Source organism: Panthera onca, chromosome C1 (assembly GCF_046562875.1).
Source record: "Panthera onca isolate mPanOnc1 chromosome C1, mPanOnc1 haplotype 2, whole genome shotgun sequence".
NCBI classification, from domain to species: Eukaryota; Metazoa; Chordata; class Mammalia; order Carnivora; family Felidae; genus Panthera; species Panthera onca.
This window is the reverse complement of record NC_138346.1, coordinates 2,479,568-2,507,429: the sequence shown is the minus strand read 5'-3', so window position 1 is coordinate 2,507,429 and position 27,862 is coordinate 2,479,568. Positions and strand designations below refer to the sequence as shown.

The following is a 27,862-nucleotide window of genomic DNA, read 5'->3' as shown; positions in this document are numbered from 1 at the left end:
TCTGTGTATCGAACAATTGTGTCGTACCTTCTGTGACTTGTCCGTGGCTTTTAAGAATTGAGTTTTGCCCAGGGGACACCTCATTCTCCTTTCTCAGACCCTGGGAATCTGCTATTCAGCCTCCCCAATGCGTACATCCAGTTTTCATTCAAGTCTTGAGCTGAGATCGCATCGGAGACGCCCCCCCTTCCCCCGTTAGCAATATATTGTGGGAAGTAGTTAAGAGTGCGGGTGTAGTTTCCGCTAAAAACTGAAAACAAGCCAGTTTCTAATTACACCCCAGGAGCTTCCTCTACACCGTGGGGACACAGAGGACCTGAGGGGCCACCTGCCCCCTGAGGCTGCGTGAGGTCAAAGGTCCTGCCCTGGTTCAAGGCCGTCTCTGCCTGACTCTCCCTTCCCAACATGGGATCCGGGAAGCTTTAGCTGGGAAGGGGCAGGGCGGGAGGGAAGTTCCCAGGGCAGGGACGGTGGCCCTGCTCTGTGTCCCTGGAGGCTCCCAAGGACCACAGGTCCCACCTGTACCTGGTCCGCATCCAGCCCACCCTGGGTGCCTGGGAGGGGCTCCACACGCTGGGCCCCAGGCCGGGGGAGATGGGAAGGGCCTCCTCCCAGCTGGGCTTGTCCAGAGGTGAACTGGACCACCAGGTGGGGGAGAGACCCTCGTCACCAGAGGCTGGAGTTGAGAGGCATCTGGTTCTGAACGGGCGCTAGGAAGGAGGGTGAGGCCAGAACGCTCCATCCAGGAGGCTCGGCTTTCTGATCAGATTGTACCGAGGATGCTGGGCGGGGGCAGAAGAGAGAATCCCGACACCCATCCCTTTCCCCCTGGGTGGGCCGGGTATGCGTGCCAGGGGAGATCGGAGGCCGGAATGCTGCGGCACATGGTCCAGGGGGCAGGAGAGTCCACCACGAGGATGACCTGGCCCTGAATGTCCCTCGTGCCGCGCGGACAAGGCCCGGTGCAGACACCTCAGTAAGTGGTGCTGGTGCGGCCCGTCCTGCTCCAAAGTCACTGTGGTCTGGGAGTCACAGTGTGGCCTGGGACACAGATGTCATTGATTAGATCGAGGGGCCCGGCATCAAAGTAGCCCTGAATTTGGATCCTCCCCCTGTCACCGGCTGTGCGAGCTTAGGCAAAGTGAGCTGAGCCTCAGTTTCTTCGGGTGTGAGTGGGTGTGAGAACACTCCCCATGGACTCGTGTGGGTTTAGACTTTAGCAGAGTTAACGCAGGGCCTCACACGTGAGCACTCGCTAGGGTGGGGCCACCGCCACCAAGGTCCCCGCTACCGCCTGGCCCCCGTGCTGGGTGTCGCCCCCAGCCACAGCCATCCAGGAGCCTGCTCTCTGTTAGGAGAAATTACGCCTTCGTTTCCTAACTCCGTCTATTTGGATCTTACACGTTTCAGTGAGGCCGTGTGGGTGGTCCCGTCTACAGCAGGACGGGGCTGGAGGACGTACTGACCCCTCCAGTGCCGCTCACCCGTGGGCCAGACTGCCCACAAAGCCACGTTCTGCCGTGTGCTCGGAACGCAATCGAGCAGTCTCGGCGTCTCCCTCGGGAACACGTCTGGCTTGGCAGACCTAAGCCGTTGGGTATGTTCCTCCCGGGCTGTTTGCACGCGGTGAGCTCACCAGATCAGTGACAGCACCGGCCGTCAGCGTCTCGTGGATGGCGGGCACGCCCGGGTGGCACGAGGACCTTGGGTGGCCAGCACACGGACATGCCTCCCTACGTCACACTCAGCAGAAGCATGTTCCTCTGACATGTGTCTATTTGTGTGGTTTCAAGCCAACGTCCAGGGCACGATCAGAGCAAACCTTAATGCTGTGGGAACCTTCTCTCCTTCCTACTAAGCTCGGCTTGGACGAAAACTGTCTTCTGGTTCTAGACAGAGTAAGAATGGATTCAAAGGAAATTGGATGGTCATTGGTCTGTGGATTCTAAGTTCCTCTGCATCAGCCGCCGTGGCCTCTCGGGGCTGGCTGGTGTGGTGTTGGTGCCGGCTGGCGGCTTGTGTCTCTGATTCCCTTTCAGTGGCCTGGTCAGCAGCTCCTGCCCCTGAGTCTGTGAGAGTCAACGCCTCTCATCATTTAGACGCTTTTTCCTTCCTCTCTACGACATCCTCTAGACCCCGCTGTGACATCTCTTTGAAATGTCTTTTTGTGTTTCTGTAACAATTTGCCTAACATACTCCATGGGTATCGGGGCTCCGAGTGAGCAGACCTCGTGTTTCAGGACTGTCCTCATCCTGCACCATTTTCGTTTTGACGTCCCCAGGCCCCGGTGCCACGATGTCCCTCCTGTGCCTGGCTTGTGTGGCAGAGAGGCTGTTTCTGTCAGTAACTATTCTCCCCGTGTTCTGTCAAAACAGAGCATCGGAACCCGCTGGGCACACGTTCACTGGCTGTGCAGACTACACGTCCCAGCTTCCCCCACAGCCACGTGTGGCCACGTTATGGCTGGAGGTTTAAGCACAAAACGTGTGTGCAGAGTGAGTCTGGTAAATGTCAGAGAGGAGGCCTTCTGGGTTCTGGGGCAGGCCCTGGCAGGCCGGGTGAGGCCCTGGGAGGTCCTGGGAGGCCCGATGAGGCCCTAGGAGGCCCCATGAGGGGTGAGGGATAATCCCAGCCAGCAGGGACAGGACTTCTAGGACACTTTAGTGCAGTTAGCCTGGCCCTCCTTGGTCTTTAAGGATGTATATTTGTCAAGGTGTATATGTTGGGGGGGATAGAATATATTTCCGTTTAACACCTTTTGAACCTGTTTGTACCTTCTGGGTATCTAGACACATGTGAGTCTCCATCTGAACAGTGGCCACAGGCCGTGCAAATGTCCGCGGAGGGCTGGGTCGATGCCTACTGCCCGGCCGTGCAGGCATTTTGGCGTTGTCACCCGGAAGCACTTTGTGGTGCGTGCAACAGCCGATTGCCAGCAGTCGGTGAGTCTCCAAGGGGCCTTCGCTTTGAACTTCAACGCTACGGCAGCCCGAAGTCCCAACTGTTCACCAGGGATTCCAGCTGACTTCAAAGGCTGACTGAACTCAGGTTGGTACCAAGAATGTGTTGGGGAAACGTGACACCCGCAACCTGCACCCAGGGGTCAGCAGAACAAATGGGTCCTCACAGCTTCCAATAATCAGATTTAAAAGCCCTTGGGGTGCCTGGGTGGCTCAGTCGGTTGGGCGTCTGACTTCGGCTCAGGTCGTGATCTCACGGTTTTTGAGTTCGAGCCCCACATCGGGCTCTGTGCTGACAGCTCGGAGCCTGGAGCCTGCTTCGGATTCTGTGTCTCCCTCTCTCTCTCTCTCTCTCGGCCCCTCCCCTGCTCATGCTCTGCCTCTCTCGCCTTTAAAAATAAACACTGAAAAATTTTTTTAAAAGACAGGGCGCCTGGGTGGCTCAGTCAGTTAAGTGTCCGACTTTGGCTCAGGTCATGATCTCATGGTTCGTGGGTTCCAGCCCCGCGTTGGGCTATGTGCTGACAGCTTGGAGCCTGGAACCTGCTTCCGATTCTGTGTCTCCCTCTCTCTCTGCTCCTGCCCCACTCACACTCTGCCTCTCTGTCTCTCAAAAATAAAAACAAATATTAAATTTTTTAAAAAAGACCTGAGTATTTAAATTATAACACAATTTAGTTGTAAATCCCAGCTTACATTTTCAAATGCTCAACTATCAAAGGACTTTTAAGCAGTAGGAGAAACTGAGGAAGTTGCACCCGCTTTAGGTTCTGTGCGTAAATCCCAACACTTGTACGGATCAAAATGCCACACTCCTATCCAGTGTTAAAAACTGGAACTTTCACTGCTTCCAAGAAATAAAAGATGTTCCTTTTACATTTCAACCAACAAAATAGTTTAATCTGCCAAAGGGTTTAAATAGGAATGTTAAATGCATTTTAAAATTAAAAATCAAGTCTTGTTTATGTAAACTATTTAATTCTACCACCCTTGAATTCTTGGTTGAAAGATTTAGTATTGGGATGCTGAATGGAAAGTCTTTTAATCTGTAACTTGGGCCTTTGAGTGTTTACTTTTTCTGAAAGGTGTTGGGGCTAGAAGCTTGGTAATAATTGCTTACCTACTGCCTATGTAAACACCCTGAAACGTCTCGTTTGTGGAGAAGGAATGGTGAAAAGCATCACTGTCCCTGAAATAGTGGGCCCTGTGGTCATGCTTGCGTCCAAGGGGCCTTTCCCGGGGCTGGAGCCACAGACTGAAGGGCACGGTGGGGTCCGCGAGCGGCCGGTTTCTTCCACAAGTACATTGCAAGGGGAATTAAGAAGGAGATGAGCCCACAGGTCAGAGACGTAAGGGACACACCTGTCAAATGCCATGTGAGGTCCTTGTGTGAATCCTGATGAAGACAAACCGAGTGTGAAAAGCAAACAAACAAGAAAACCAGTGACACACCTGGGGAAATCTGTGTCGGCTGGATCTTGGCTGTTAAGGAACCGCCAATTTTTAGAGCATGATACCGTATTATGTCACGTTTAAGGAAAAAGTCTTCATCTCTAAGAGATGTCCACGGAAACGTGTGCAGATGGTTCATAGGCCATCTGGGCTTTGCTTGTGAGGAGGGGCTCAGACCACACGCACCTGGACCGGGACGGGGTGGGGGGGGATGTTGTTCACAGCCGCCGAAACAGGCAGAGGGGCACGGTGGCATCTCGGACTGTTTCCATTAACAGGAGAGAGGAAAGAATCCCCAGGTGAGAAGATACTTGAAATTCAGAACCGACCAGGGATTAGCACCAAAATATATTTTAAAACTCTACTTCTCATCTCTGATAACCAACAGGTAAATGGGCCAAGAGGACTGAGCCCCAGAAACATTCATTCCACCCTGTTTGTTGAGTTACTAGTAGGTTTTAATCTCTGGGGAGATAGGAGTGACCGTAGCAGGTGCAAAGCTTATACTCTAGTGGGGGGGACAGACAGGCCAACAGAAGCAGGACCACGTCGGTGAGCCTGCCCAGCATCCAGCCTTGGGAGGGTCAGCCTGGCTCCCATGCTGGGGAGGCTAAGGGGAAGGGGGCTCAAGGGACCGGCGTGGAGAAGGGGGCTGGGTCGGGAGGTAGTTGAGTGAATTACAGGCACATCCTGAAGGCAAAGCTGTCGGGATTTGAGAGAAACCAAACGAAGCCAGAGGCGGGTGTGGTGTGGGCAGCCTGCATGGCCCTTGCCTCCCGGGGTGCGGTTGTGGGCCAGCCTCCCGGCTGGCTTCGAGTGATGGCTGACAGAGGCGGGGAAGTGACAGCACCTCACCTGTGACATCAGGTTAGAGAAGGCCTGTGGCGGCCTTCGGGTGCGCTCTCAGGGTCTCCCTGCCTCACCTGCCTCTCCTGCGCTGGGGCTGGCAGCTGCCAGGTCGCAGCCGCCCGGCCGGGTGGTCGGTGCAGCGGGCGAAGGGGGCCTGCCCACCACCGGGGTGTGTGCTTGGAGGCGGGTCCCCCACGTGAGCCCTACCGACAGCGTGGCTGCACCTGCAGAAGGGACCTCAGGCCACAGGCCTCCCATGGAGCTGTGCCCAGGTTCCTGCCCCCAGACGCGGGCTGGTGAGAGTCAGGGAGACCCTGAAGCAGGCTGACAACCCACGGGGGGGGGGGAGTGGCCCCAGCTGTCCTCAGGGGGCCCAAGAGGCCGGCCTCCACCCACCCCCCATCCCGACTCATCAGTCACTGAGCACGGGGGCCCGGAAGTGGGGTGGTCACTCGGGGGAGGCAACATGCTGCTGGGGGACGTGTGGCTGGGTCTGCAGACTCGCCCCCTCTGGGGAGGCGCCTGCCGGCCGGGGGGAGGCGGCCAGATATCTCAGGGAATGGTAGGAGGGCATTTAAAGCGAAGATCTGCCCACGGGACCGGCCCGAACGGGCAAAGGGCGACAGGTCCGAGCGTCTGGGTCCCAGGGGTCGCCCGCGGGGGCTGCCGGCGATTCCCGTCCCACGATGGGGGAGCCCGGGGCAGGGGTGGGCGGGCCAGAGAGGACGCGAGCACACGGCAGAAACCAGAGATGCTGTTTTATTTACACCACGAGAGCAACAAGCTGTCTGATGAGGTACAAAACACTGGACTCCGGGTGGAGTGGAGTCGGCAGTCAGAGGAGGGGACACGGCCGTCGGTGAAAACCCGCCCACACGGAACAGAACGAGAATGAGAAAACCGGGAACAGAATCTCCAACTCCACGGAGCAAAAAGAAAGAAACGACCACTGGAAGGTCCAGACGATCGGAGGGAACGGATTACGTTACAGAAGAAAACGGGAGGCTGCCGCGGCGAGGACCCGGCCCGGAGCGCGCCGACGGGCCACACGCGGGCCGCGGCGGCGCCGCAGCGCTGTGCAAGCTCTTGGGCAAACGGGGTCAGCCCCCCTTGTGTATATTATAATACGGGTCATTCTCATCAACTGGGAAAGAGCGCCTCCCCCGCGGGGCACACACACCGAAAACCCCAACAAACAAAAGTGTCCGCCTGCTGGTTCCTCCGGGCGCAGACTTGCCGTCACGTCGGACGAGGCGAGCCGGGCCGGGGACGAGCTCCGCGTCGTGGCGAGGAAGAAAGGGTCTCCTCTCCATGCAAAGGAGGGTCTGAGCCCGCGGCGCTCACACAGGTCACGACTCTTGGCTTAAAGTGACATCTTGGCCACGCGTGGTCTACAAGTAACTAGAAAGTCACCACAGCTGTGCGGAAAGGGGCTCTCCGGGGCTGTGCACCGTCACCGTCGGCGGCCACTGGGCCGGCCGGAGGGCAGCGCGCGCGCCTGGCCCTGTGCAAGATCCAAGGAACAAACAAAACAAAGCGAGGCAAATGCCTCCAAGTCAACGGAAGAGAGACGGGCAGTTCACCTCGAATTCTGTGTAGTTTCCCTAAAACAACTGTTTCCACATAAATACAATAAACTCTATTATTGGCATGTCACAAGTGCTAGATAAACTTTGTTTCTTAATATGACAAATGTTTAAGTAGTCCTTTTTTCTTTTTCTTACAATAAAAAGTACAATTTCTTAAGAATAGGTTCAGTAAGACGCAAACGTTCCCCCCCTCCCCCCCACCGACTCTCCTTCAAGGTTTCGTTTTACAGAAAAACTCCCATCTGTCAAATCTGCAAATGTCGTGAGAGGGGAACGAAAAGGCATTTTCCTCTTCCCCAAAGCTGCCGAGTCTGGCGTGCAAAATCTGTGTACGATATAGACATGCCGGCTTCACAGTCCATGCAACCTCCAGGTGTAGGAACTTAAAAAAATAGATTCATATATGTTTATATATATATTTATATATGTATCAATGCCCATAAAACACGTGGGCCCGAAAGTCTACAAAAAGAATGGAATGAGCACGTGGCTGTGACCAGCGAAGGAGGAATGTTCTGATCGAAAATTAAAACCGACAAACTCTGCCGCCCTGGCTTCCGTGCGGAGCAGCACCCGGCGGTCCTTCCTCTGGAAACGGGTGTTCGAAAGTAAGTGGAGAAAAACCGAGACACTCTGACAAAGCGGCCCTCCGGAGCCGGGCGGCCGCCTGCTGGTGGGGCTCGGGCACGCCGGGGCGCGGCGGGAGCCGAAAGGGCGGGCGCCACGCGTCCCCGGCAGCATCGTGGGGAGTCCCGCGGGGGGACCTAAAGTGCTCGCTCGCTGACCCCCGGCCGGTGCCCCCGAGGCCTTGGCAAAGGAAGAAAAAGGCTAAATTAGGCGCAAGGACCGGAGAGGGGAGATGGGAGGCGCCCCCCACCCCCCTCGGCGCGGGGGTCCTGCAGACCCTGGCGGCTGGCGGCGGGGAAGGGCCGAGTGTGTCTTCAAAGAAAAGAAAAGGCTACACGGTAATGCTTTAAGCACATCTGTGGGGCTGGGGCGCGCGGACACAGCAGCCGCGCCCCCCAGGCCTCTCTGCCGAGGGGTCTCCCCGCAGGAGACGGGGAGCAAGCCCCCCCTCGGACGGCTCCCTGACCCAGTCACTGTAAAAAGCGTGAGATGACCTCTTCCTCTCCGAGAGCCGGGGCCGGCCGGTGGCGGGGGGGGGGGGGCCCGCGGGCCGCGTGGAGCAGGGCCCCGGTTGGCCACGGGCCGCTCTGCACCGGCCCGGATGGCCGAGCTGGCTCCCGCGCACCGGCTCCTCCCGCCAAGGTGGGCTGGGCCCCGCAGCAAGGAGGGGCCGGCGGGAGGGGGTGCAGTCACACCTGCCCCAAGACCTTTCTGTCCTACTCTCAGGCCGCCGTCCTGGACCTGACCACCAACGTCCCCGTGACCGAGCCAACCTAAGAATCTGGATTCGCTCGGTCAGGAGTCCGCCTGCGTCAGTGTCTCAGAAGCTACCCTGTGAATGCGACCAGACTCCGAAACGTGGCTTGGGGCTCCCTCCTGACGGGAGCGCCGTGCCCGAACTCTCCCCGCGGCTCTGAACTCACTACATGCTTTGGAATGAAACTGGTGTCTTCAAGTGCTGAAAAATAAGTTACCAGTAAAAAGTGACGGTCAGTTACTGTCCAAGACAAAAAGAGCAAAGACTGGCTGCCCTGGTCAGGAATCTGTGCTGTCCCTGCAGGCTCGCCAGGCGGCGGGGGGCCCCTAGGCTCCCGCAGCCACAGGCTCCAAAATCCGGGGCCTGCTGCTTTCGGCCGGCCCCCGGCCGTGTGGCCGCGGCGGAAAAACCCAGAACAGGTGTGGGCCTCACTCCGGCCCCATGCATTTTGCTGACATGCTTTAAAAGGTCTTTGGAAAACTGAATTTAAAATCCTATCCTGACAACGTGGCCAGGCAAGTTGAAACAGGAGTTTCATGAGTGCTGACGGCCCGAGGCGTCTGGCAAGTGACCCTGCGATCCTCCCCGCGCGGCTGCCGAGGGGAAAACACAGCACCCCCTGTAACACTACCGGTGTGGAGGGAAGAAAAGCCCCTCGCTAATGGGCGCAGCCGTGGGGGGCGGGGCTGGGACAGCCAGTCACCGCCAGGAGCCTGCACGCCAACCCCCCCACCTCGAGCTCACTTTCTGAAAACAAACCGAGGGCAGTTCCGTGCACCGCAGCAAACTGCTCGCTGTACGAAAATAAACAACAATGAAAATAATAATAAAAAAAAAAAACCTTTAAAAGTTTAAAAAAAAAATGTACAAGCAGGAATTTAGAAAGAAAAAAGGTTTAGACATTATTACCATTCAGGAAACTGCTAAATGGTGAGAACAAAATGTAAAATTCACAAAACAATGCTTATTCAGGATCTCCTTGTGGAAAATTCATACAAAAATCAACAGCAAATGTCTATCCTTTGCTATAAAAACTCATTAGGTAAATATGTGCGAGGAGGCTCGGACCAGGAGGGTCCCGTCCGGAAAGAGCGGGAAGGACAGCTCACACCCGAAGGCAGCCGTCCAGTGGCGGACTCGTTGGCGATCTGGAAGCTATCCAATCTGGAATTCAAAAATACGTGAGTTTCAAACTAGATCCCTTTCCGTAAGCACCTTGATGTCTAGTCCACACGTCATTCATTCGCCAGGGACCTTTACGACCTGCATTTATTATATATATATACTTTTTCTATAAATGCATTATAAATATTTTATCAAGATTTCATAAGAATCAAGTTTCTTAGCTTGGAATACATTGGAATATATATTATACATATATATATTTATTTATACCTAAAACTTAAGCAATACTTCATGCTACTTGCTTTTAATGAAAAGCATTCCGATCCTAACACTGGAAGTGAGCCTAGGACATGCTTCACAACCAAATGGAGATGCTCAATTGTTAAATGACGTACGAGAAAAGAACACTTTGGATTCATTTAAAATTTGTCGGACTTCAAAACCCCCAACAGTATTTGCCACTTTGCTGGAACTACCTGCACGTCTCTTAAACAGCGCTAAAGCAAAACAGGGGCCACGGGACGGCAGCCCCCCCCGCCCCAGCAGCGCCCCCCTCCCCTGGCCAGCACGCAGCGGCCTCGGGGCGCGTGGGCCACCCCCCCTCCCCCGCCAGGCCCGAAACTGTCCCACCGATTCCTGCTGTTTATTTTTTCTTAAGGCATTGTTCCTCAGACTTCAGAAAACCCAGCCACAAAAATCCATCAGAGCAATAAAAAAAAAGGCACAAACTCGCATCTTCCGATGGCTTTGAGAGAGCAAAGCCGGGTCCCGCAGGCTCACGTTCCTGCGCGTGTCCACTCCGCCCCCCCGCCCGGCCGCAGACCCCGCCGCTGCGGGCCACGGAGGCGGCCGGGGCCTAGAGAACGTTCTCGTTAAAGAAAAAAAGAAGCTACGGGATGAGTTGAGTGGTTTCCACGGAGACTGTGGAATTGTGGGTGGTAATCAACAGTAAGCACCAGTTTTAATCGAGTCCGTTTTGTGTTATCAGATCTTTGATTTCCGTTTTCCTTCCCTCGTGGCGTCGAAGTGGGCGGCTGTGCCGCGAGCCGCACGGGCCTCCCTCCTCCGCGGCTTCCCTCCGGGAGCCGAGAGCCTGGCCGCGTGTGTGTCCGTGTGTCTGCGCGGCCGGCGTCTGTCCCGGTTCCGCGCAATGCTGCCCGCCCGGGGGGGGCCCGGGGGCCGGGCAGGGAGGGCTCCCCGCTGCCGCTCAAGCCCTGGCCAGAGATCGCGGGCAGGCCGCAGAGAAACAGGAGCTGTTCTTGGCGGAGCTTCAAGACAGGGACAAACAGACAAGAGAACCGCAGCTCCGGGGGAGGCTACAGGGGCAGCTCCTCTTCCATGGGCTCCTCGTCAGGTCTGCGGCGGCACCCCGGGGGGAGCAGGGGTGCGGCGGGCACGGCAGAGGGAGAGAGAAGCGGGGAGGGTCAGGGGGGGGTGCCCACCTGCTTCGGGGCGTCTCCCGCACCCGCGCCCTCCTGCTGCCCGTTCCGGGCTCCCTGTGCCCCTGCCCCCCAAGGGCGGTCGTGGCGGGCCCCCCGCTCCCGAGTGAAGGGTCTCCAAGTGCTTCTCCGGGTCTTTGGCGCCGTTAAGAGCTAGCCGTGCGCGTGGGGACCCCTGCCCTCCACCCCTCCGGGGCAGGCCCGGTGCATAAGGCAGGGCCTGCGGGAGAAACCGCGCGCCTCAGACACAAGGGCCGAGTCTGGGGCGGTGTGCAGAAGGGGGCACCGTTCCCGGAAGGGCCCGCCGGGCCAGGGCGGAGGCGCTCACCTCTTCTCCGCGGGCTTCACGCCCACGGACAGCGAGGCCATGGCGGTGACAGTCTCGGCTTCCTCGTTCTCGCACTTCTGGGCCTCTACCAGAGAGTGTCCCACCGTGGAGCAGAGGCGCGGCAGGGAGCGCCAGTACTGGCCTGGGGCAAGGGAAGAGCTGTTACCGGGAATCACCCGCCTTCCCGGGGTCTCGAGCCGCACTCCTCCCGGGCGCCTTGAAGAGCACCTCTCTCGGGGGACAGAAGCCGGGGTACCCCCTGGCTCACAAACGCTGGGCTCCCCCACACTGCCAGCCAAGTCCTCGGGAGTGGGGCCTCCCCCCCGACTCGGGCACTGCCCTTGCGAAGGGGCCTCCCACACAGACCCTCTGAGATGGGCGGGGGGCGGTGGGCCTAAGGGAGCCCCTCAGCGTTTGTTGGCAGACACGGGCTTCCCAGCAGGGAGGCTGGCGGGGACCCAGTGTCTGCGCAGGGAGCGCAGGGCGTAGCCTGCCCGCAAGACAGTCCGGGTGATATGGGTCAGCCCGTGCCCCCGGGAGGTTCCTGCTGAGCGCTGGCCCAGGCAACTCACTGTGGATTTCTATGACTTTCTCCATGGACCGGACAGCGTTAGCATTGGGTCTCTGCTGCAGAACCTTTTCCGGGAGAGGATCAAGCTAGAAAAAAAAATCGAAACACACTGTGAATACAGATATAGCCCCATGTGTGTTGAAGCGGGACGCTCAAAGTCAGCACCTCTTTGCTGAGCGTACTTGCTAACAGAGAAGAGGAAAAACCCAAACATACCTTTGCTATTTACTATACGATTTTTGTTTCAAAAATTTTTTTTAACGTCTATTTATTTTTGAGACACAGAGAGACAGAGCATGGGCAGGGGAGGGGCAGAGAGAGAGGGAGACACAGAATCCGAAACAGGCTTCAGGCTCTGAGCCGTCGGCACGGAGCCCGACGCGGGGCTCGAGCTCACGGACTATGAGATCGCGACCTGAGCCAAAGTCGGCTGCTTAACCGACTGAGCCACCCAGGCGCCCCTATACGATTTTTGTTTTAAACAAAGGTAGATTTTTTTCCTTACGAATCGTAAGATCAAGACCTGAGCTGAAGTCGGACACCTGCCCCTAGATTTATTTTCTTTAGGGTAATTTTTGTAGGAGACCGTCTGGTCTACTTGTGAGTTGCTGCGTCGGGAGGCACCGTGTCGACGAGCGGCTGGTGTACAAGACCTGGGGCCTCCTGGGACACTGCACCACAGGCTCATCAGTAGGGGAAAGCATGGCTACTTTTCGGAAATACTGCTTTCGTGTCCCTAGTCTTACAAAGAATGCCTGAATGCCCCATTGACGATGTTCTTCCAAAACTGGGGAAGAGGTAAAAGGAAGAAAAGTGAACAGAATCTCTCAGAGGGGAGGGACCTTTTGCTGCAAGATTTTCCTCCAGTGCAGGCAGCAGAAGGTAATCAGGAAAGAAACACAAGACAACCAGAGGGGCCACAGGGCAGACTGGAGCGTCCCCAACATGACAACCAAGCACGCTGGTTCAAATGCATCACGAAAACACAAAAGTAATTCTAAAAAACTTTAAAGGATTAGACAAGCCTTTAAAATGCAGGGAGATGCGCTGGATTCCAGAAGGAAGCAGAACCTGCCCAGGGCAGTCACACGTCCTGGGACAGCCCCCCAACCCCCCGAAGATGAGCTGGCCTCACGTGGACAACTGCAGAGCAGGACTTGGTTCTTGGCCTTGGCTCTGTGGAGAAGGGACACAGTCCCCCTGAGAATCAGCCCGGTTTACAGGCCGCTGCTTGCAGTGCTCAGGTGCCTGGCAGAGCAGCCGCAGACCCTCTTGTGAGGACCGCGTCCCCAAAGCAGGCTGCCGACCAGGAATGCCAGCTCAGTTCCTTGAGTGCCCAGTCAAAACATCGTAAGACAGAGGTCAGCCAGCATGGACTGGGGTCAGGAGAACAAGCTCTCTCGCCCATCACTCTCCAGCAGAGGGCACCAGGCTCCTTGGGGAAATGGGGGATTTTCCAAGGTTGGCGCAGGGCAGGGCTGAGAAGGGCCTGGTGGTCTCGAGGGACCAGATGGCAGGTGGTGCCGACAGGATGTGCACGAGGCCCATCGGGAGGGAGGCACACAGGGGGTACTGAACTTCACACAGAGCATGAACGTGTCCAGGAGTCCGTACCGATGGAAAAAGCGATTGAACAAATCGATGGGGGGTGGGGAGGAGACATGTTCCTGAAGAGGGATTTCAATAACTTCTGCACAAGCCCCCTCTCCAAGACGTGGAGTGTCACACCTTCCCATGTGTCCCCTCGAGTGTGAGTTGAGCCCCTCTTCCCGACATCCACCACAGAGCACGTGTGGAAGTGGAGAAAGGGGACTTCACACAAGGCTCAAGGTTCACTTCGGCAGAGATAAGGCCCGGGGAAGGCACTGTCCCGGACAGAAGCAGGGGGGCACCTGACCCCGCGGTCTTCCTCCCCTGTCCAATCGTAAGGAAAAACCAGGCAAACGTCAATTGAAGGACATTCTACACAACACCTGAGTAGCATTCTTCGATTGCCGAAAATTGTCAACGTTTCAAAAATGACAACCAAGGGAAGCTTGAGAGGCCCCCACAGCCCAGAGGGGGTGAGGACAGGGCATGGCCGGTCGCACGGTGGGGTCCCGCACGGAGCCCGATGTGGGAGGGGCGGTCGTGGGAAGGCGAGCGAATGCTGGGCGTGTTTGGGCATGAGCAGTGCCGTCCAGGGTTGGCTCCCAGGCTGAGGTCAGACGGGCCGAGAGGAAACCGTGCGAGGGGTCAGCTATCCAGGATTAAAGGTCTAGTAAAAAAACCACAGGTTTATGTCCTCAAAGACCGCACTTCTTGAAATGATCAGTTTTAAACTATGCAGTAAGTAGGTTTAAGATGCGTTAAAAGTAAGATACTGCTCCTGAAATCTTTATTGTACTATATGCTAACTCACTTGGATGTGAATTAAAAAACAAATACTCGGAAGATAAAGGTGACTTTTATAGTAACAAAAATAAGAAAGACACTAACATAGGATTACTCACCGGGAGGATTTGAAAGAGAGCCAAACAGAACTTCTAGCAATGAAAACGTAACAGCAGAAATTGGCAACTCGGATCAGAGAAAGAGAAACCTGATAACCTGGAAGCAACAGCGGAGGGGGTGGCCTGAATGCACCAGGGACGAGGGGAGCGGGCAGAGGGGGAAGGGCTCCGTTCATCTGCTCAGTGTCCAGGGGGTGGGGAGGGGTCGTCAGGGGCGCCCACGGCCGAGGCGTCTCCAGGACTGACTGACGGGAAGGATCCCCCGTCCAGAAGGGGGGATGAGACCCGAGCAGGAAGAATCATTCGAGACACCCACCCCTGTGCACACCAGTGAGGCTGTGCGACGTCCGAGACCAGCAGAGAGCTCTGATAGCAGCTGGAGAACACGGTGTTCAAAGGAGCCGGTGAGCCAGGCACTGGCTGCTTCGCGGCAAAGAGAGCAACGGGACAGGGTGTGATTGTTTCAATGTGCCGAGAAAGTGACGGCCAACCCAGAGCGGCACCCCTGCTCACTCACGCGTGAGGGTAAAATCACGCCTTTAATAAAAGCAGGCAAACGGGGGAAGGTGACGGCCGTGTCCTTCTCCGGGGAAACGTAAGGGGCGTGCTCGTGCTGAAGGCACAGTGGTCCCAGGTGACGGTGTGAGAAGCGAGAAGAAATGAGCAAAGAACGTGAATGCAGGAAAGGCCACAGAAACAGGGACCACAGAAAACCACGGTAATGGTGCCATCCTGGCGAAGCTAAAGGAAAAGCAAGCAAGAGGCATGAGCTGCCGGTCAGGGATTGCACGTGACCCGCACGTGACCCGGGAGGGGGCTGGAGGGGGGGCTCCCAACAGAGCAAGTAAACACGCAGGGCACCAGGCACAGGTCAGTTACGGGAGGCATGTAGCTTTTCTGTACAACCACGTCCAACAGGGTGTCGTTTAGTCCACGGCCCCGCCTGGGTCCGGGGGGCGGGGGGGAGGGAAGAGGCCACTGACCACATCACGGGTACGTGTTAGTGTGTGTAAGGATCACCACTGGAAACCACAACCAGCTGTGTAGCCCTCCTACGCAGCGGGGACAGATGCGACGCGGGGAGCCCCCCGTCAGGTCGTCACGGCGGGAGGAGGCCAGAAGCCGTTGGTGAGAAAGTGCTGCGGAAACTGGGGGAGCGCAGGGCAGGGCGAGATGTGGACGCGAGTGTGGAAAACGCGGCAGAGCAACAAAGGACGTTTAAGGACCAGAGTCTCCACTTAAAGGCCACACCTCGGACTGGCTATAAAAATCAGAATGAAATCCAGCCCTTATGCTGAGAGAGGAGGGGGCTGGAAGACAGGAGGAGAGACAGACAAGCCAGAGCAGGAGCCTCAGGACACGGTCAGTGGTCCACACCACGTGCGTGAGCGGGAAACCGTGGCTGGACATAAAGGAGGGCTCTACGGAGTGATACAACTTTCAATTAATTCACCGAAAGGACAGGACTTAAAATTTGTACACATTTGGCGAAATTTGCTCAACACATAGGACGTGAATGTCGCCAGAACCAAAATGGGTGGACAGAGGCGCGCCGTGGGAGGAGAGGGTGGCCCATCTTCCTTAGAAAGAGCAGGCAGAAGTCGACAGAGAAAACCAAATGTGGACGCTACAACAGGCCTGGAGGAGAGGACAGAGCCCTGGGAGACGGGCGGAGGACGCGTGCTCCTTCCAACACACCGGGAGCGTCCTCGCAGACGGACCGCACTCCGGCCGTGGAGCGAGCGTCCCCGCAGCCATACCTCCTGCTCCTGCCACTGCATGAGCCGGAAGAAACTGGTAACAGACGAGAGCTGCGAGCCTTTAGGTTTGGAAATTCGAACAAACAAAAACCCCCACACCCACCAATCACGGGTCAAAGAAGTCATCGACAGAACTCAGGAAATGCTCAGAAATAAACAGTAATCAAAGCGGCACGTATCCGTCTGAGGCACACGCAGGTCAGAAAAAGCAGGTGCTCAGTTTAAGAGGTGAGCGACAGGACAGAGCAGGCCCGGACAAAGACGTGAAGAAAACACACAGAAAAGGGGCAGAAACATATTCTGGAAAAGAAAAAGGACACTGGAGCTGAAAGCTGATTTTCTGAAACAACTTAAATGGACGGGTCGTGGCGGGACTGGGCGAGGCCGCCGCCCAGGCACAGACGCGGAGCCGGGAGGTGAGGGGGCCACGGCTGGGGTGCCACAGGCAAGAAGAAACCTGGCTGAGGTGGATGAATCTGCTACGACGTGACCTCCCGGCACTAACTCAAGAAGGGACAGAAGTGACGCAGTCAGTCACCTAGAACCTTCCTGCAAAGGAAACCCAGGGCGCAGGAGAGCCCTCCAGGCAAGAGATTACTCTGATCCTGCACTCGCTCTTCCGGAGGACAGAAAAGAGGACGATGCCTAAGTGTCCATCTGTCCACCCACCCATCCATCCGTCCAGCTGACCACCCGTCCAATCCCCTGTCCATCCGTCCGTCTTGCCATCCACGCACCCCACCCATCCGTCCAATCTCCCCCTCTACGAATAAGCAGGAAAACTCCAGCCTAGTAGAAAACTGGGCAAGAGCCATGAGCTTCACCAGAGAAGAAAGCACGGGCTGCCAACAGGTCCCCGAGGACAGGCTTGGAACCGGCAGGTGATGAGGAAACGGCCCACCCTGCCCGGGGTGCCGTTCGCCCCTCAGGCGGGCAGAGGTCGAACGTCAGAATGCCGAGTGCCGCTGAGGCCCCGCGCGGGGACTTGGCGGGAAGCTTCGACCCGCGACAGCCTGGTGGGTGCCAGGTGGGGAGATGTGGAATCAGAGCCACAGCGGGACGGTCCCCCCAGCCGCTCCCCCCTGGCCGGGCCCCCGTGTGCGGACAGCAGCGTCCCCGCGGGCAGCCTGCTCGGCCAGGTCCTGTGTGGACGGCGGTGAGGGGCGGAGCCCGGGCTCCAGGCACCGGGTTCGGGTTTTCACAGCCGCGCAGCCCTGACTGTCCTGCCCGACTCCAGTATCGTCAGAAACTTCGATCTCCCTCCCGCTTTTAAGAGAAAAATGGTTTCAGAAACCCAACTCATTCCGTTAAGTCTCACTCTGACGCAGAGGGCTGCATCAGGGCGAGGAAGTCGTGACTGGCTCGGCTCGGGGTGGGGGGCTCCTCACGGCCAGTCTCCGGGGCCGGCTGGCCCTCCAGGGGCTTACGTCACCCTCCCCTCACAACAGCCTCTGCCACCGTCCCCTCCAAGCGCTGCGGTGCGCGTGTCCCTGCGTCGTCCCCACTGCGTTCCCGTGGCGGCTCCCTGTCTCGGGCACCCCAGGGGATCAGCCTGTGGCTCGACTGCGGCCTGGGGCTCGCTCTCCGTCCCAGCTCCTGGCGAAGGCTTCTGGAAGGTGAGGTGTCTGCGTGCTTGCATGAGGAGCACATGGGGAGGACGCGTTCACCCCCCCCCCCCCCCCCGCCCCGTGCTGGCCACCTTGTCCCTTCTCTGTCATGAAGTTACGCGAAATTCAAGGGAAAGATCCCGAGAAACCTCGGGGCAAAGCACCGCCCGCGTCCTGGGCTTGCACAGAAGCCCGAGGGGACGCCCCTGGGGAGAGTGGGCGGCTCCTGTGGGGTCTCCGGGAGGAAAGGGGTAAAGGGACAGAAGGGAAGCAAGGGGACAACGCAGCATGTCGCCGGCGGCACGTGGTTTGTTCCCGTGACGACTGGCGGAGAGCTGCAAGGCCGGCGCGAGGCCGTGCTGAGGGGCAGAGGGTGCCGGCCCGGAGCATCGCCCTGCAGGCTGGCCCCTGGTCAGCTGGGCCCCGAGCAGCCACCCAGCAGCACCCGGCACCTGGCTCTGTTCCGGGGCCGGAGATGCGAGGCTGCCTGCCTCCAGCCTTGGCGTGGCGAAAAAGGGCCGGGAAACGGGAGGAACTTTAGGACTCAGAGTGTTACCCCCTGACCAGTTGGGATTTTGTTCTTTCATTTACTATTTGCGGGGCGGCCCGCTAAGTGCGAACCGCTGTTCTACAAACCCGGGCTACGTCGGTGAACAAAGCACACAGCACCCATCCCCCAGCCTTAGGGTGCCATCCTAGTGATGGGGAGAGACCGCCAGGTGAGCCAGAGCCTTACTGGAGGAGTAGATCCAACAGAGAGCAGAGTCGCGGGACACAGGGTGTGGTGGGGGGACTGCCGTGTCCATGCAGTGGCCAGGGTGGTCCTGGGCAGGTGCCCTCTGAGCAAAGACCAGGAAGAAGCCGGGAGGGTGGAGCCATGGCGCCCTGGGGACGTGACAGGCGTGGCCGGGCAGGGGGAGGGGGCAGAGTGGTGGAGGGGAGGGCAGGGCAGGCTGGTGCGGGGGTGGGTTGTCCTGTCCACCCTCGGGGCAGCAGTGACCTTTCTGGAGACGGGGCCAGGTGGGGGTGCAGGCATCGGGAGGCTGAGGTGGGGAGCAGAGAAATGGGTGGTGGAACCCCCCCCCCCAACAGAAAGGCCGTCCAACACGAGCAGAGGGAGGGCGGCCCTGCCCCCCACGTGCCAGACTCACTGAGTCCCCGGGCCTTTGTGTCGCTCAGCCGGGGAGACGTGTCACTGAGCTCCAAAGCCTCGTGCTCGCACTGTGGGCCTCCTCTGGGAGACGGCTCTTTTGGGGGGGAGCAGATGGGCCGGCTGTAGACAGGAGACCCCCAAAGCCGCCCTGATGCCTGGGTCCGGAACACTTCAGAAGCACACCTTAAGCTTAGTCTTTAAAATGCTGGCCTCAGCACAAGTGAGCAGGAAAACACTCCGTGTCCCACTCTGAGGATGACAAACGTCTGGCCCTTGCAGACCGTTCTTGGTCTGATGACAGCTGTTCAGGGCTTCAGCTCCTGAGTCTCGTTAGGAGGGGAAAGCCTTTTTCTGCTCCACAGTCTGGAAGTGCCGCTCAAGAACCAACAGGTTCCGATGTCCTGAGAAAATGGTGCTCAAGACGTCCTGGCAGAACTTGGGTCGTTGCTCGTGCTTTTCCTCACGTGGGAAGATCTGCGTCGGCCGGGAGAACTTCCACGACAGAGGCGCCGGGGCCTGTCCACGGGTGCGCCCGTCCCGTCCACACTGGGAGCCTTTCTCCGGCCCGCACCGGGCCGCCAGAGGCCTTGCGCAGCCACCCGGCCAGGGCCCCGGCCGCGTGGGTCAGCTTGGCAGCCTTCTGGCCCTCGCGGTCTCCTTCCCGCTTCTGAGTCCAGACTGCCAGCACCCAGCAGGCACGCCAGGCCTCCTTCCTGCCAGAGGATGTCACAGGGGGCCCACCTGTAGCTCTGACCCCCACACCAGGCCCTGGCTGTTCTGCCGGCCCCTCCCGGGCCCAGCTCCCCATAGCAGTGCGCCCGCCTCTCTGTCCCCCGAGTGCAGTGGGTCCCTTCTCTTGAGGGAGACTCCAGCCTCCTTGGCCTCAGCAGCGCTGCTCCCCAAGAACAGATTTCAGTCTTCATCCTTCCAAGGACACAGGCACCCTGACCATGCCCCAGGGGGCTCCCTGCCGACCGCCTCCAGAGGGGCCTTCAGGGGCCCTGGGTCGCTCCCTGGTCACTCTTTGAGGCTAAAGGGAGTCACGTGCCAGTGGCATCCTCAGCCAGATCCCTGCTGTCCCCGAGCACGTCCACAGCTGCTCACGGCTGGGGCCCAGGGGGAACGCTCCCCACGGCTGTCCCCAACTGTGGCTGTTTTGGGGGTCACCTGAGAAGTCAGTGGTGGTTCCTCGGCCGTGCTGAGCGTGGGGAGGGCTGCTGTCTGCCCGCTCGGGCTGGGCAGCCGTGGTGCGTGGAACCGTGGCAGGGGCGCGGCCACAACTCTCTAACCGTCTCTGTCAGCGGCCTTTTCCATAGCTCTTCCGGGGAAAACACAAAGGCTTGTAGAACACGAGGGGCTGGTTTCCAGCAAAGTTTTTGAAATGCAAACACAAGCCACAGGAGGACTAAGAACTACAAATCACGATTCCTTTTGAGAAAATTGGTCAAGGGCTCAGACACACAGCCAGCACCGCCTCCGCTAACCCACAGCCCGGGTGAGGTGGGCTCCCCACGTCTCGTCTACACAGCGGGCGGCAGGGCCCGGCAGTGGGGCTCGGGGAGCTTAGTGGGCTCTGGATGGTGCCTGCGGGGGCTGGGGGGACCACGTGTCAGGCTCGGGCAGCGGCCCCATCGTCCTGGGGAAGCAGTGGCTACGGGCTCAGGGCGTCCCCGTGCCTGCAACGTCGCGGAGCCTTCTCTAACAGCTGCTGGTGGCCCCCTCCCCAGGCACGTGCGGGGCAGCCCCCTGGGGGTCCCTCCAGCCGTGCGGAGGACCCGGTCCCGTGTCCTGGGACTGACCCCGGAGAGCTCCCCCGTCTCCCCTCTCCCCGCACCCTCGCCCCACCTTCCGTCTGGCTCTGTCCTCGTAGCTGCGGCTCCTCCTGGAAGAGGGGGAGTCGTTGAAAATAGCACCCCCCGAAGGTGAGCCCCGTGAACAGTGTTTCTTGCTGGCAGGGCCACAGTGGGAGCGTGGCGGTCAGTAACGGAACCTGCTGGACAGGCAGTTCACGGGCCCTGCTCAGCCGCCACCCCGGGAGCGGAACCAGGCAGCCTGCGACCGCGTGGACCCTCATCCTCGTTCTACAAAGGGGGCCAGGGAGGGTCAGCCTGTCACCACACGCCCTTCATCCCACTGTCACGATGATGGGGCGAGGAGGGCACTCTGTGCCAGGGCAGGTACAGCTCTCCCCACTTATAGAGCACGGCGCGGGCCCGCCCTTCCAAACGTTGGTCAGCGGGCGACTCGTCACCCTGGCCCCGGTGCACACAATCTGAGATCCTGTGTCCCCCACAAGCGTCTGCTGGCCCCCCCAAATGGTCACTGCGGGCCTGAGGGGGACTGACAGGGAGCGTGAACACGTGTGTGAGGGCGTGTGCAGGTGAGGGTGCACGTGAGAGAATGAAGACTGGCTGTCAGGCTGTCACTGTCTCCCCGTCCCTGTCCCTGTGTGTCTCTGTCCCCATCTCTGTGCCTCTGTCTCTCCTGGTCTCCCTATCTGTCTGTTCCCATCTCTGTGTCTCTCCGTGTCCCCATCTCTCACTCGCAATTGTTGTGACCACTGGGAGCGGTCGCACCGGCTCCTTTCCTAAGCGTGAGGGTGCAACGAGGGGCCAGATCCCCCCACACCTTCCTCAACGCCGGTCTCACCTGATCCCCCAGCATTCTCCACCGATCTTGGACGTGGGCCGAGCGGCAGTACATAACTTTGAAATACCCCATGATTAAGCAGAAATTGCCCAAAAAACCCTACCCTTGTGGGGGCCCGTGCCCCGGGCCCCTCACTGCTGCAAGTCAGACCGGAGGCCTCGGTGCCCACCTGCTGGGCTCCCCGCATGTCTGCCTACACCGCTTGCTCTATGATACTTATGCGGCACATTCAAATGATTTTCCATTGTCAACTGTCACCGGTGGTTGCGAAAACCTAAAGCTGGAGCCATCACGTAAAACGGCTCTCAGGAGCAAGGCCGGACTTCAGATGGCCGTCGCCCGGTGGCCCAGGGGACGGTCCGACCGCTTGTCTGCAGGCCGCGGCGGCTGCGTGCCAAACTGTCCCACGCGCGGAGCATCAGCCCGGAAAGCCCGCAGGGAGGAGGAGCGGGGCTCGGTGCAACTTCCTTGCGGGAGAAAGACTTTCAAGAGACCTCGATACAACTAGTGCTTAAGGAAAACGTCTTCTTCGTAGAAGGGAAACGCCCAGGGAACGGGACCAGGCCCGGGCTTTATCGTTGTGTAAAGCGACTAGCTGTAACAATCGACAAGCTTCAGGATGGTCTGAGTATATTGCTCAGCTGTTCTTAAACTCTAGCACACAGTCTGGGGGCGCGGCTGCTTTCTGTGAAGAAAGGGTGGTGACGTGTGGACACGTTAAAAAGCAGGCCCGTCTTTTACTCCAGAACAGCCCAGCGCATTGCTAACAACCTGACCGGAAAGGAGGTCTGCCACCAAGCTCCGTGGTCTACACAGCACGCGTGACAAAAGGCTGTCAGGAGAACACAGAGCCCCCTGAAGCCCACCGCCCACGCCCCACCGCTGGCCACGGCCCGGGCGCCACGGGGCACGTGGAAGCAAGTCCTTCCGGGAGCTGGGTGCCGGTGACTCTGGCTCCTGGTCCTACTCACCCTGGTGCCCCTGGTGGCGAGGGTCTAGACCCTGCTCCTCCAGACCCTGAGCCCGGCCATCCAGGGCTGCTGGGCAGGAAGCACGGGAGGGTCTCCACCACTGCGGTCCTAGGACAGCCCCCTGGGCCAGCGCCCTCCTCCGGGTGTGTGGGCCCAGGACCGAGACGCTGTGGTTCTCCTCCCTGCTGCCACACCCCCCAGGGTCACCTGCCTTCCTCTCCTTGCTGGCCACCTCACCCAGAGGACACACACAGGGCTGCCCGAGGATCGAACCCCCGACAGGCCGTGCTCACACGTGACCCTGAGCTCGCGTGGCTACAACTAGGCCTTGGGGTTCAGACCTCACGTTTGCCTCCAAACGTCATCCTGTCAGCCCCGTCCACCCCGAGCCTGGAGGGGCACAGGCCACACGTCTCACCCTGCCGTGTCCACAGCGTGCTGCTGACGGCTCACCCAAGTCAAATGGAACAATACTGACCGCCAGTGGCCGGAGGACAGAGCCCTGCATTCTGTCACTGGAGACCTGTCTGCGCTCTGTTGTCCCACCGCGTCCCGTGGGATGCAAATTTCACAAGCGCCCTCAAGTGCCTGCTTGAGCCCCACTCTGCACCTTCCACTGGAGCCCTCCTCAAATGCCGTGCGGGCCCTGTTGCCCGCTGCGTGATCCCGACGGGGGTCTAGGAGGGCAGACGTGCAGTGGGCCAGAGCCCGCTCTGGGAGACGTACCTGCTGGCGGAGCCCTAACTGGCTCAAGCTCCCAGGCTGAGACGCGGCGTCCACAGCACAAGAAAGGGGCCTCGACAGGGGCCTTCCTGGGCCAGGCAGAGGCGGCCCCACACGGGGGAACCGGCCGGTACTCCGCACAGCACCACCCTCTCCCTGGGCTTCTGGGCCTCCCGACAGAGGGCTCAGTGGAACGGGAGGGGCGCCCTCCCCACCAGGGCCTGCTTGACTGGAGCCCGGAGCAGAGCCCGACAGCCCCAGGGGCCGTCTCCGCCTGGGCCTCCCGCCCCAATCCTCCGGGCCACCCTGCCTTCCAGATCTTCTTGGGAGCGCCCACGAGTGGCCCGGGGATCAGGCACCACTCCGGTCAGGCGGAGTCCTGAGCCGTGCGTCCTCCAGCCGCAGTTCGGGGCCTTGCCACTCAGGCTCCTCTGCCTCCAGGTGAGCCGGGGGAGGGAGACCCACGCGGGGACGGCGGCGTCCCCACGGACGCCCAGGGAATCCGCCCGGCTGGAGCGCGTCCTCGCAGCAGACCCGTGGGTCGCCTCCGGACGTCCCCCACGTGGGCCCTGTGTCTGGTGAGCCTGGGCCCCCGGCCCCTCCCTGCTGGAGGTCGGGCCTGTGATCTAGGGAGCCCCGCCTGTGCTCCCCAGACACCGGCCGGCTGGCCTCAGACCGCGCAGTGATGCCACAGTGAGCGACGAGAACAAGCAGTGCCGTGAGGGACCGGAACCCGCCCCGCGCTCCTCCGAGGCGGTCAGGACACAGGCGTGTGACCCCACGTCCAAAGGCCCGCGGAGGGCTTTGAAACTTCAGGAAGAGCACATTTCGGGAAACCACAGTGGGAACTACAGACCAGTTTCGGGTCACACTTCAGCCGCTGCAGGAGGCACTTGCCCGCCCGCCCTCCGTCCACCCACGGCTGGGCAGCTCTCCCCACCTGCGGCCCCAGCCGGGCAGGGGCAGCCTGGCCCAGCATCGCCCTGGGACACAGCGCTCCCGGGGACACTCTCCCCTGAGCCCTGAGAAGCTCCCTCTCCGGTCCAGACCCTCCGAGCTCAGCTGTGCAAGCCAGCATCCCCCTGACTTTGTCCCGTGGCCTGGGTGGGGACAGGGCCCCAAGTCTGGGTGTTGCCGGGACCCCGTGCCCCAGTCTGCAAACCTGCACGGTGACGCTGCCCCCAGAATTTACCTTCGAACCCCTCTGAGAAGGGACTGTCCACGGAGGAAGTGGGGAGATGAGAAAACCCACACACAGAGGCGGTACCTTTACAACACAGGACCCCAAGCCACCTTTACAGAGAAAAGGGTTCTGGGTAGCCCTTCAGCTCCCACCCTTCCAGCCATGACCAGGGCACTGTGCAAGTGTGCAGCGGTCCTGCTACGGGGTGCGGGGGGGGTGGGTGGGCGGACATGACCCCCGCCTGAGTACAGATGCGCCAGAGCCCACAGGTCCGAGCCCCGAGCCTGTGCACAGAGCAGCCGCGGATGCCCTGCGCCTCCTACCTCGTTGCCCAGCAAAGCAGAAACACATGCTTCCGAGGCGTCGCAGATGGCCGTGAGGTCGTGGCCCCCCTCCAGGGCCAGAACAATCCGGCCGCCAGCCAGGCCCATCAGCTGCTTCGTCAGGTACCCGAAACCTGCAACAGGAAATGGGAGGCGTGAGCGGAGGGCGAGGGCGGGCCGCGGATCAAAGCACCCAGAGACGCATTACATCACGTTACAGAGACCCAGGGGGCTGGCGCTCCGAAACACATAATAGAAGCCAGGTCTGATTGTAATAAATTCATTGAGGAATTTCGGTTTGGGATTCTGTTTGATCTGTTCGAGAGTAGGAATTACGGTTTGGTGCTTTGATTTTATAATGTCGCAAATCATCTCGTTTGGGGGAAAGGAAGGAGCCCCCGGAGGAGCCCCTCGGTTGTCGGGCTGGGGCCACAGAAGAGGCACCAAGAATGTGCCCCTGAGGCTGTGTCCCGGGAGCCTCGGGGCCAGGGAGAGGCGCAGGGGTCTGGTCGGCCGGTGTGCTGGGCACACGCGTGTGCACGTACAGTCACGGGCACACGCGCCATGGTGCGGGCCCCTCCCGGACTCACACACCACGTCTGGCGTGTCTGGATTTCATCAGGAGCCACAGCATGCCCTCTGCACCCACCTCCCCTCCCGCCAGCAGAAAACGCACGACGGGTAGTGGTGATGACCGTCCTCACCGGCATGTTCTGATGTTTATTAGAGCTGGCGAAAGCCGTGCCGCCCTCAGCGGCCCCGTCACAGGCCGCCATCAGCGGCCCGGGCCCAACGCTGGGCCACGACCTCCCAGAGCCTCGGCTACATCTCTGACGGGAACGGTGATGGGGCCCCGAGGCTGCCCGGAGGGCCACAGGCGCCTCAGCCTTTACTGCACTTTCTACAAAGGGAAGGTCTGGGGCAAGCCTGAGTCGGGCAAGTCCGTGGGTCCGTGGGCACCGTTCTTCCAGCAGCACTTGCTCATTCTGTGTCTCTGCGTCACGTTTTGGTAATTTTTGCAGTATTTCTAACTTGTTCATCATCGTCACGTTTGTCATGGCGATCGGTGGCCATAACTCCCGCAAAGCCAGCAATAAAATAACTTCTAATTAAGGCACATACGTGGTTTTAGACGTGACACTATCGCACGCCGAACAGCCTACACGGTAGTGTAAACTAACTTTTATCTCCAACGGGAAACCCAAACGTTCCCCGGCCTTGCTCTGTCGTGGAGGCCTGGGCCTGAACCCACGTGGTCTCCAAGGGGAGCCTGTAAGTGGAGAAGCTCAGAACACGGCCAGCAGCAGGCTGGCCACGCACGGAGGGACGCTGGGCGTGATGCTACGCTTGGCCCTCTGCCCGGTCGGCGTGTGGGCCCCCGGGCCCCGAGCCGGCATCAGGGAGGGCTCTGAGGTCTCTGCTGGGGCACGGTCCCCGCGAGGGCCACCCTGTGCATCCACCGTTTGCCCTGTGTTCTTGGGGGCGGCAGGCACGGTAACATTTTTGGTAAGATGTAACACGGACAGCTTCCTCCTATCGTTGCTAAAGGGGAGGCTTGAAATGCAGAGCACGCCTAACCGTAAAAACAGCAGAATCCAGACTGTGTTCCTGGGCGATCTGCAGACCCGACTTACATCTGGCGGAGAGGTTGTAGCCGCCGAGTGGCGTGGGGTGGCCCTCCACGGCGTCGAAGCCTGAAGACACGAGCACCACGTCTGGGGCGAACTCGCTGGCGATGGGCATGACCACGGTTCTGCGAAGGGCAGGAGAAGGCGACACTGGGTTAGCTGAGGGGGCACGGCCGGGAGGAGACTGGCCCATCTCCCACCCGGGTCAGCAGAATAAGGGCTCCGCACGGGGGCTGGGATCGGAGGACTCGCACCCAGAAGGTGATCACGGCTCATTTCACAGCACCCTCAAAGCCTGAACCACTAAGCCCCGACGTGAATGCCCAGGGAAGCCACCACACAGGGGTTCTGGAGGAGGCTGGTTGATTATGTTGGGGGACCTATAACCCCCGCAGCACCAGCCACCCAGACTGCTAAAGATCTTCCCCATGCCTCATTTTCAGTTCCCTGTGGGTGCGGTCTCGCTCCTGTAGGTGGGGGTGCCTCTGTTCCCCCCATCTCCCTTCACGTGCCCCGGATTCAAGACAGGCACAGTCACCGACTGCCCCCGGCACCAGGGACCCACAGCTGTGGGGCTGAGAGGACAGGGAGCCCCCGAGCAGCCCTGGCCCGGAGGGGGGCCCCGCTCGCTCCTGCACGCCAGCCACAAGCGACTGGATGGCCGGCAGGCACACGGGCGGGGGTGCTCAGTGGGTTAATCGGACACCTGGGATCTTTACGGGGACACCAGATAAGCACATTTAAGAGAACGGACGGGCTAAAGGTGTAAACACCCACCGAGAGGTCCAGTGGTTTAGTTACATTAGGGAAATGAGGAAAACGGCCCCATGAACAGTGGAAAAAACACTTAACACAAAACAACCACTCGCATGTGGTCTAATGACACCCGCCCAGCTACAACGGAGGACGTGTCACAACAGGAAGCTATGTGACTTCATCCGCCACTTAAGCTTGCTCTATTCGATTCTGAATCCATCACCAGACTTCCCGGGTCTCCCTCCTCCCTCTGGGCGAGGCGGACCCAGGGGCCGGGGGCCTGGAGCAGGCTGGGTGCGCCTCCACGGAACTCGTCACCTGGGTTCCCCCAGGGTCGTGCATGCCGGACCACATTTGTGCTGCACCAAAGGCCACTTCCTGTCCTGCACCTTCCAAAGGCCCACAGGCCCCACTGCTCATCTCGGACTCTCAACTCAGTCAAACGGGTCTCCGGAGGCCCACCCGGGCCCTTCTCACGCCTGCTCAGCGGGAACACCACGGCCAGAGGGCAGCAGGGCTGGTGGGAGAGCCTCCAGTCTCTCATGCTTTGTGTTATAAAATAAAATTTGCCACGAAATGCGCCACTTAAGTCAGCAAAGTCAACTCCATAAGGCACCAGCTTGGGCCAGCAGAACCAAAAATGAACTGCTTCTCCGTTCGGGAACAACTCTCAGACGTGATCGCGTTGAGACGTCCCTCTGACCTCAGGCAGCGGAAGTGACGAAAACCTCAGCGCGCGAGGTTAAGACCCGCAGGACGCGCACGGGCCGGTGCCGGAAGACCCAGAGAGCGAGCCCGTCCGAGAGGAGGGCGTCTGTGATGTGGGAGGAGCCCCCGGGCTTCCCTCTGATCACGTCAGGCACCGAGAGAGTCCGCCACTGACTTCACCCCAGGCCCTTGGCCGGCCCGGGAGCCCGCT

The 27,862-nt window shown here is 59.5% G+C and overlaps 1 protein-coding gene across 7 annotated transcripts in view; it reads right to left on the bottom strand.

Annotated features, from left to right (window-relative positions):
- Window positions 1–6,003: 6,003 nt before the first annotated feature.
- HDAC4 (histone deacetylase 4) overlaps window positions 6,004–27,862 on the bottom strand; it is a 288,638-nt gene continuing 266,779 nt past the window's right edge. For 6 of the 7 annotated variants that reach the window (XM_060624337.3, XM_060624334.3, XM_060624335.3 and 3 more), the window contains 5 exons: window positions 26,194–26,312; window positions 24,560–24,693; window positions 11,700–11,784; window positions 11,128–11,269; window positions 6,004–10,716 (listed from right to left, as the gene is read on the bottom strand). In XM_060624337.3, the coding sequence (XP_060480320.1) occupies window positions 10,677–10,716; window positions 11,128–11,269; window positions 11,700–11,784; window positions 24,560–24,693; window positions 26,194–26,312 (520 nt within the window). In that variant the 3' untranslated portion in view covers window positions 6,004–10,676. Of the gene's footprint in view, window positions 10,717–11,127; window positions 11,270–11,699; window positions 11,785–24,559; window positions 24,694–26,193; window positions 26,313–27,862 lie in introns of those variants that run through there. The other variant, XR_009607488.3, reaches the window with a different exon arrangement.